The 10,349-nt window shown below is 38.7% G+C and overlaps 1 protein-coding gene across 5 annotated transcripts in view; it reads right to left on the reverse strand.

The window, feature by feature from the left end:
* Positions 1-3,714, reverse strand: part of LOC108300868 (ceruloplasmin) — a 58,444-nt gene extending 54,730 nt beyond the window's left edge. For all 5 annotated transcript variants that reach the window (XR_001823637.2, XR_005199309.1, XR_001823636.2 and 2 more), the window contains exon 1: positions 3,311-3,714. Coding sequence is in view for 2 of the 5 variants with exons in the window: in XM_017523813.2 (XP_017379302.1) it covers positions 3,311-3,456 (146 nt within the window). In the remaining 3 variants the exon portion in view is untranslated. The remainder of the gene's footprint in view (positions 1-3,310) is intronic.
* Between the last annotated feature and the right edge of the window lie 6,635 nt (positions 3,715-10,349).

Raw genomic sequence — 10,349 nt, forward strand, 5'->3', positions numbered from 1 at the left:
CCTAGAGACGTGTTGAATGGCTTTGACCAAAATGCTGATAGTGATATGGACAATAAAGTCCAGGCTGATGTGTTCTCAGAGGGAGATGAGAAATTTGTTGGGAACTGGAGCAAAGGTGACTCTTGCTGTGCTATAGCAAAGAGACTGGCAGCTTTTTGCCCCTGCCCTAGAGATATGTGAAACATTGAACTTGAGAGAGATGATTTGGGCTATCTGGCAGAAGAAATTTCTAAGTGGCAAAGCATTCATTAAAGTTTGGAAAATTTGCAGCCTGATGATGTAATAGGAAAAATAAAGAAACATTTTCTGGGGAGAAATTCAAGCTGTCTGAAGAAATTTGCATAAGTAACAAGGAGCAGAATGTTAATCACCAAGACAATAGGAAAAATGTCTCCTGGTCATGTCAGAGACTTTCAAGGTAACCCCTCCTGTCACAGGCCTGGAGGCCTAAGAGGGAAAAATGGCCTTCTGGGCTGGACCCAGTCTCCCCCTGCTCTGTGCAGCCTAGGGACTTGGTGCCCTGTGTCCCAGCTGCTCCAGCCATGGCTAAAAGGGGCCAAGGTGCAGCATGGGCCATGGCTTCAGAGGGTGCAAGCCCCAAGCCTTGGCAGCTTCCATGTGGTGTTGAGCCTGCGGGTGCACAGAAGTCAAGAATTAAAGTTTGGGAACATCCACCTAGATTTCAGAGGATGTATGGAAATACCTGGATGTCCAGGCAGAAGTTTGCTGCAGGGGCAGGGCCCTCATGGAGAACCTCTGCTAGGGCAGTGCAGAATGGAAATGTGAGATTGGAGTCTCCACATAGAATCCCCACTAGAATACTGCCTAATGGAGCTATGAGAAGAGGGCCACCATCCTCCAGACTTCAGAATGGTAGATCCACTGATAGCTTGCACCGTGCACCTAGAAAAGCCACAGACACTAAGACTACCCCATGAAAGCAGCTGGGAGCGGGACTGTGCTCTGCAAAGCCACAGGGCAGGGCTACCCAAGGCTGTGGGAGCCCACCTCTTGCATCAGTGTGACCTGGACATGAGACATGAAGTCAAAGGAGATCATTTTGGAACTTTAACATTTGACTGCCCCGTTGGATTTAGAACTTGCATGGCTATAGCCCCTTTGTTTTGACCAATTTCTCCAATTTGGAACAGCTGTATTTACCCAATGCCTATACCCCATTGTATCTAGGAAGTAACTAACTTGCTTTTGATTTTATAGGCTCATAGGTGGAAGGGACTTGCCTTGTCTCAGATGAGACTTTGGACTATGGACTTTTGAGTTAATGCTGAAATGAGTTAAGACTTTAGGGAACTGTTGGGAAGGCATGATTGGTTTTCAAATGTGAGAACATGAGATTTGAGAGGGTCCAGGGATGGAATGATACGGTTTTGCTCTGTCCCCACCCAAATCTCACCTTGAATTATAATAATCCCCACATGTCAAGTGTGGGGCTAGGTGGAAATAATTGAATCATGGAGCCAGTTTCCTTCATCATGTTCTTTTGGTAGTGAGTAAGTCTCATGAGGCCTGATGGCTTTTTAAAGGGGAGTTTCCCTGCGCAAGCTCTCTGTTGCCTGCTGGAATGTAAGACGTGCCTTTGCTCCTCCTTTGCTTTCCACCATGATTGTGAGGCCTCCCCAGGCATGTGGAACTGTGAATTCATTAAACCTCTTTTTCTTTGTAAATTACCTAGTCTATGTTATGTCTCTGTTAGAAGCATAAAAGGAGTCTAATACAGTCACAATGGGGTAAACAAGCTTATACTCATTGTATAGCTTCCCTGGCACAGACAGGCCATGGGAATAATTAAAAATGAAGGAAACTTCCTCTGTCCCCATTCATCAAATTCTAAACAACCTCTTTTTTTTTTTTTTTTAATTGAGGCATACTCACGGCAACGTCTTGCATTTAGTTTATGCCTGATAAAGCTGATTTGATTTTTGACCATGAACAATGGCAGAATAGTGGATAGCGGTGGGTGGGGGCATGGAGAAAGATAGTATTTTTATTTTTTTAATGTGTCTTTTTCCTTGGAAATAAAAACCAGGTATAATTTATATTATATTTAATCAAGAAAATACTGAATCCATACAAAATAATGTTTCTGATGAAGCTGTAAAAATATGTCATATTCCTAAGAAGATAATACCATCTTAAAACCAGGTTAAAAAAGAAATAATTGCAAGATATACTAGTTTTACTTACAATCGGTTATCTTCAGGTCAGAAACTTTCCTTACTGTATATTATTAAATTAATAATATAATAATTGGATATTATTATCAGTTATGCATTTATTTTTATGGTGAAAAATTTCAACTTTACATAACATTAAAGACAATAGTATATACTCATCAAAAAGATCCAAAAATTATAAACTTTGGCATCCTTATTTAGCTACTTTTTAAGAAATACAATTTTAGCAGCTGACGGTCATTGGGCTTGTTTGTGTTTTATTTCTGCTGAAATACACTTTAATGTAGTGAATATTGATTTTGAATTCCCATTTGGTGGTTAATGTTTAATTAACATTTGGTGAAGACTTCAGTATAGATAAATTTCCATAACAAAATACTTCATGGAGAAGTAATTTTTTTTGTTTTTCTGTGCAATGAATATTGCTTTCAATAGGGGATTTTACAACTAAAATATGAAGACATTTAAGTTACATGGAGCTTTTTGAGGACCATCATAATAAGTGTCTGACATTTTTGTGCACTTGTGTGCCAAGCATTGTCCTAAGAGCTTTACATGCACCCACTCTTTAAACAACCATATGAGCTATGCTTATTATCCTCATTTTACAAATTAGAACTCTGAAACTGTGAAAGATTAACCTACTTAACTGTCCAAAGTCTCTAAATAAATATCAGGCAGAATAATATTTGCTAAAATTGTATTTTATTTCTATAAGTGATGTTTTTGAAAGATTTTAAAAAATTTTATCTTTATCGTGAATAACCATTAAATGGTGTAATAAATATAACATTTTATACAGTCATTGTTTAAATTAAAGAACTTCTGCATAAACAGACAAAAAGACTGAATCCAAATCAGAGACGCAGCAACGACCATGGGAGGTAACAAGAGATGAACACAGAACCCCAGGAGCAACGGGAAAGAAGCAGGGCAGTCCCCCAAATAAAAAATATACAGGAATATAAGGAGATTGATTTAAGTGTCCTGGGTTTCAAGCCTACATTTTGCAGTTTCTGCATATAAAAATTTTTTAAAATATTTCAGCTTATTGGATCTATTTTTTAAAAATGATTTTAAATTTTGGTCTGTAAACAATAAAAATAGTGACTTACGTGTCAACAGAAATAAGTTTCTTTTCCCCATGGTCAGAGGCATAATTCCAAGCCGTTTCAATAATTCCAATGTAATAATGCTTTTCTTTCGCCCAGGCTGGGGTACTATATAAAAACAGAAAAATACCAAGTATCAAAATCTTCATTTTTCTTCCCCCTTCTTGGAGCCTGAGAAGCAATGAAGTAAAATCAGGAGCAGGCAATTTTATAAATAAGACTTTCTTCCTTATTTGCTTGATTGACACAATTTAGCGTTGCACAAGAGTAAATTGTTTCATTAAAGCAAATATTTTCCAATTCAGTTAAGTTCTTGTAAATCACCAAAAAACCAGTTCCTGGTTGCCAGGCTTCTCTGTCTGAAAATAAAGTCAACAGTTATTGTTGGAGGCCTTAGTGTGTGCATAACTCTGCGCCTTTTTCCATTCATCGTGTAAATTCCAGGAGGGCAGAGAACATGTCTAAATGCTCCCTTTGTTCCTCTGACAATATGTCACAGCACAGTGTCCTGCAAACAGTGCACTTTCAATAAATCAGGATAAGGATTATATAAAATGAATCAAAACATGTAGCTTTCTAGTACAGTCATCCTTAATGCAGGGATACATTCTGAGAAATGCATTGTTAGGCTATTTCATCATTGTGTGACTATCATTGAGTGTACTTACACAAACCCAGATGATACAGCCTACTATACATCTAGGCTGTATGGTATAAACTATTGCTCTTAGGCTACCAACCTGTATAGTATATAACTATGCTGAATACTGTAGACAATTGTAACACAATGATATTTGTGTATCTATACATATATAAACATAGAAAAGGTACAGTAAAAATATGGCGATTATAATCTTATGGCACCACCATCACATATGCAGTTTTTCATTGACTGAAACATTATTATGTGGTACATGACTATTTCTAAAAGTCTAACAAATGATTAATTACAGCTTTACGATATGAAACATGATATCTAGCATGCAAAATTTAAGTAAACAAAAATAAGAATTTTATTTGGAAGAATTTATCTAATTTATGATCTTGGACCACATCTGCATAAAAACTTTACCAGATCATTTTGTATTGCTATATGCAAATAACTAGCAGAGCCTAGCAGGGGCTGCTAATTTTGTTTTAGTCATTAAAGAACCAGTCATAACTAAACCTGTCTTCTGAGGCAAAGATTGGTCTTAGTAAATAGAAAGTACACCAGTTTATTATTAGACTGAGATCTCTCTCTTTGAAGTGGACATGAATTTAAGGTGGGAGGCTTTTTATTAAAACCCTGTTTTTAGTTAGGAAGTATACGTCTAACGGTATGAAGTGGCTTTTTTTTAGCTGAAGAAAATCCTAGTAACAGTTGACACTTTGTGTTAGCACAATTTTTTTCTCTCAAATATCTCCAAATATTGTGTATTTGCTAAAAAGCCACTTGTTAAAATAGGCTGGTATAGAATAAAGCATCCTGATATTTGAACAATTCATTAATTTAGAAAATATCAAACGAGCCTCGTTGTGTGCCAGGTTCTGTTCTAGGCACTGGGAATACAGCAAAAAATAAAACACCTACCATCATGGAACTTACATTCCACTTGGGAGAAACTGACAGTATAAAAACGGAAAATGAAATACACAATATTAGTGGTAAGTGCCACGGAGAAAAACAAATTAGAGAAGGAGAATAATGAGTACCAGGAAAAACAGCAGGGTGAAGATCAAATTCTGATGCTACCACATGACCTCAAGTAAGATGCTTCAGCTTGGCCTCAGTTTCCTCATCCAAAAATCTCAGGTTAATTTAAATGATCCGTGTTAAGACAGACAATGGAGGCACTTCTCTTACCAGCTGGGAATAATCTTAACTAAATGACCTGATACAGAAAACTGAATCACAGTGCCCGGGATGCTCCAAGGCCTTCTTCTAGGACTGCCTTGAACAATTGTGCCCTCATGTCGACGAGAGGACCGGCAAGAGACTAAAATCTTGTCCAGATGCCACTGGCCAAACCCTGTGCCTTGCAAGAAACTGCTTTTCCCCTAATGGTCCACACAGATGGGGGAGCATCTTTCAGCCATTTATTCTCCCCAGGGCATAGGGAAGGGGGACGGTTTTTTTCTAATTGGCATGAAGCCACTATGTGAACCTGCAACTGTCCCAGCCATTTGCTTTTCATTTTTCACTCAGTGCTCAAACTCAGTCTTAGTCTTGTGGATGGAAGGATAGTGATCAGAGCACAATAACCTTGCCCAAAGTCACTTGTTTCAGCAAATTGTACCAACCAACCACCCAACAAACAAACCTGTTCAAATAGTTGCTGAGGGTTCCAGAATGTATGCATAGCACACCCCTCATATTGGTGGTGAAATGAAATGGTTAAACAGTAACACTGTGACCAGTGCCCTTATGAACATTTTATGGTGTAATGCAAGAAAGGTCATGCAGTCCATATTTCTGTTCTGTTTTGTGGTAGTTACTCTTCTCATCAAAAGGCATGAGGCATGTGGCAGGAAGTGGGGAGAATTCTCTGAGCCTTAGGACTATTTAAGCAAGAGGAAAAGCCACTGGGAGCTAATAAACTCCGCCATTGGCAGAGTCATTTTGCACTGCAAACCTCATTACAGTGATTCCAGAGATAGTACTTAAAAATGAACTTTGGGTAATGATGCAATTGAGAGTTTTCTGTACTCAAGAAATGCACCACAACAGCACAGACTGGGGTAAGACAAGAAGGAGCAGAGGAGCACCAGAAGAAGCCTAGGAAACTTAGAGCATTGCAGGAAAGAGAGAAAACTAGACTACCAAACAGCCTGTCTTCCTAGTTGTGTTTGTCAAAAGGTTTTTACCTCAGAATCCCAGGGTATATCTTTGTTATGAACAATTAGCATATGTCTAGTTGTTTAACAGCTAAGTAACCTGAGTACAGTTACTTAGCAGAAGTTTTAATCATTTTCCACTTTTTTTTGTTATTGTTGTCTTAAGGATTTCTGGACTGGGTGAATCTTATCCGCATTTAGCAATCACGATTCTGGGACTGAGGATGGCTAACATCAAGGAAGCAGCCTCCTTTACAGAATATCCCTTCTGTTTATTTCTGTATAGCAAGATGCAATCTCTCTTTACTGAAACTATTCCTGTATGTATCTTCTAGTCTTATTTTTTGTTGACCCATGAGAACTGGCTCCTAATCTCTACTCCATGCCAACGGAATTTTCAGGAAACCATCAAGAACTGTCCTTCAGTTTGTGACAGCAGGAGACTCTAAGTATAAAATAGCAGGTCATTCTGACTATGACCAATTGGACGGACAATCATGCTGCTTTCTTTTTCACAGGAAATTGTGTAACTCTGGAATTTTAGAGGTGAGTGAGGTCACGTACAGACTTTGCTAATGAGTACACTGACTTGCCCTAACACAGTGTGAGCAGTGCTGATCCTATTCTCCCCTATGAGTCAGGTCATGACTGTTTGGGAAATGATCTCTCAGATAGGTCTTCAGTCATGCCTTCATCCCCATTGGGCTGCCCATTAATGGGTCATGGCCCTACTCATCAGCTCCTGGGATGTAAAGTGGTTCCAGCCAAGAGAAGAGAGAAAGCCCAGACTCTAACATACCGAAAGCCTTAACATACAATCGTACTATGGGAAAGAGGCTTTAAAAAAATGGCATAAGAATTTTGATTAATCATTCATTCTTATTCTCTCATTACCTTGACTGTTACAGAAATCAAAGCATGTGATTTATCAAAAATGAAATAGAACTACAATAATATAATTACATATTTTTAAAAAGATTAAAGAACATCTCTTTTTAAAGGAATAACTTAATTGACTACTTTGACTACATAGAACTTTAATGCATGACTTTTTGAAACGTTCTCCTCTGATAACACCCCTGGCCCATTTACTCTTGCTTTGACACCAGGTGAGGGTTATACGCATTGCATAGCTCTTAACACTCTGATTTGTGTCTGGGTCCTAATTTACAAAAGATGACTGAGTGACAACTGTGAGAGGCCAATGTCATTGAGTGAACAGCTTACTGCTTGCTACTACTGATGGCCCCCAGAAGCAGGAGACAAATCATCCCATAGAAGGCCATGTGGGAAAGCACCGAAGTAGCTCCAGGTGGGGCTTCTCTCTGCACTCCGGAAGGCGTTTGACTGGGTTCTGGTTGTCACTTGGTAGATTCCAAATATTCATTTTGTCAGTTTACTTACAGGTGACTGGGTTTAAAGCGGCTGATTGTAAATAACTTGGAGAATAAATCAATATTCATTCATAAAGTTAAATAATTCAAGTAAAATTAAAGGGTAATGAGCATAATTTATATTATTGGTCTTTTTTCAATTTAGGGTCATTTCCTCTTTGTTTATAGATCTACTCAGAAAACGTATTATGGAACATAGTTTTCTTTGTAAGTATAGAATTTGAGCAGTAGGGTAGATATTCTTTTTTTACAATTAATTTTTATTTTTATTTTAAGTTCCAGGTCCATGTGCAGGATGTGCAGGTTTGTTACATAGATAAACATGTACCGTGGTGGTTTGCTGTACCTATCAACCCATCATCTAGGTATTAAGCCCAGCGTGCATTAGCTGTTTTTCCCAATGCTCTTCCTTCTCCCTGCCCCACCCCTGCCCCAGCCCCAGTGTGTGTCGTTCTCCTCCCTGTGCCCATATATTCTCATTGTTCAGCTCCCACCCATAAGTGAGAACATGCAGTGTTTGGTTTTCTGTTCTTGCATTAGTTTGCTGAGGATAATGGCTTCCAGCTCCATCCATGTCCCTGCAAAGACATGATCTCGTTTGCAAAAGGGTAGATACTCTTAAAGCGTATTTCTTTTCTTTTTTCTTTGACATTTCAAAACATTAACATAATTTCTGTCTAACTACTGGGTACTCATTATTAGAATAAGTGCGCCTTCTAACAGCTGTGCAGGTGACACATTCCAGGGACATGTTCTTAGTCTTTGACTCTCTCCTGTTAAGAATTCATACAGATTACTATTCTTCCATTCAACCCTATTTACTAAATCATACTTCACCCAACTGTTAAGTCGAAGTTTGGGACTGTGTTCTTAAATGAATAAATGAATTAGTTAATTAAGCATTATTCTTGGTGAAATTTGGGCAATATCTTTTGCAATTTCTTAAAGAATGTTCTAGTTTTATCAGGACCTTTAAAAGTCTCAAACTTGGGTGTTTCTATGGAGGGAGCTAGTTGCACAGATATTTTATAAGTTCTTAATAGTTTTAATATCAAATAATGAGGTATTATTGCTAATTTTGTCTGATGTTATAACAGCATTATTACTATACTACTTTTATTTATTTATTTATTTTTGAGATGGAGTCTTGCTCTATCACCAGGCTACAGTGCAGTGGTGCGATCTCAGCTTACTGCAACCTCTGCCTCCGGGGTTCAAGTGATTCTCCTGACTCAGCCTCCTGAGTAGCTGGGACTACAGGTGTGTGCCACCACGCCCAGCTAATTTTTGTATTTTTAGTAGAGACAGGGTTTCACGATGTTGGCCAGGCTGATCTCCATCTCTTGACCTTGTGATCTGCCTGCCTCAGCCTCCCAAAGTGTTGGGGTTACAGGCGTGAGCCACTGCACCCAGCCACTATATTACCCTTTTAAGTTCTTTGGCTGGAGATACCTATTGGAATATTTTGGAGTGAAATGATATAATGTCAGGAATTTGCTTAATGACACTCCAAGTTTTTATGTACCACCTACACAGCTAAGAAGTTAGAAAGTAAAAAGTTGAGCGCTTTTGTATAACCAATCTCTGATTTCAAATATTCTTACTTATTGTCTAAAGCAAAGGCTGTTAGCCAACCCACAAGACATTTTTAACTCAGTCTCCCTTGTTCCTTTCATGATAGAAGCTACAAAAGGTCTTTTTTAGTCTCCCTTGCAGTTAGGAGTAGCTAGATAATAATGCTTTTGACCAATAAGACAAATGCAGAAATTGGCTGGTGTCTCCTTAGATGTGATTGATGCTCTCGCTTTTTCCATCTTCTCTGCCTTCAATGTGAATGTAATATGTGGAGCTGCAGCAACCATTTTGCAACCACGAGGCAACAATCATGAGGGAAAGGCCAAGGAAATTAAAGACACTGGCCCTCATATCATCACATTGCTAAACCAGCTGGGTGTGGTGGCTCATGCCTGTAACCTCAGCACTTTGGGAGGCTGAGGCAGGTGGATCACTTGAGACCAGTAGTTTGAGACCAGCCTGGTCAACATGGTGAAACCCTGTCTCTACTAAAAATACAAAAATTAGCCAGGTGTGGTGGTGCATGCCTGTAGTTCTAGCTACTGGGGAGGCTTAGGCAGGAGAACTGCTTGAACCTGGGAGGTGGAGATTACAGTGAGGCAAGCTTGTGCCAGTGCACTCCAGCCTGGGCAACAGAGCGAGACTCTCTCTTAAAAAATATATAGCTAAACCAATCTTAGCAGCCACCTATCTCCAAAGTTTTTCGTTATATAGGACAAATAGCACTGATAATTCTCTCTTAGCTAGGTTTTCTGTTGCTTATAGAACAACACATCCTAACTTGTTAGTATTGCCAGGTACCAGCTCAGAGATGAGTCTCCCCTTACTTTTTTTTTTTTTGGTTCTGGAAAACTGAAAATTATGTATTCTGTAATTTTTCATTTTCCGATCCCAAGGCACAACATAATATATAGATTTACATTTTAAGATTGATTTAAATGCTTACCCATGCTATGAGAATTTCATTTTTTGGAGGTTTACAAATATTGCAGTCTAGGGTAATGCATACCCTAGGGGTAATGTATGGGATTGCAATGTAGGGACTGCATACATATGGTGCTTTTTATAACTGAGAAAGACTTTGCTCTTGCTCTCTCTGTCTCTCCTACCTACCCCCATTGCATTTGTTAAAAGCTTTATTACATTACTTACAGGCACAGTACAGACACCACTTCAGGGTCAACTTATGAAAATAAGAAGCAGCTCTCACACAAAACTTATTTTAAAAACTTTAATTTCAAACTAGTTTTCCCTAG

Source organism: Cebus imitator, unplaced genomic scaffold (assembly GCF_001604975.1).
Source record: "Cebus imitator isolate Cc_AM_T3 unplaced genomic scaffold, Cebus_imitator-1.0 Scaffold30, whole genome shotgun sequence".
NCBI classification, from domain to species: Eukaryota; Metazoa; Chordata; class Mammalia; order Primates; family Cebidae; genus Cebus; species Cebus imitator.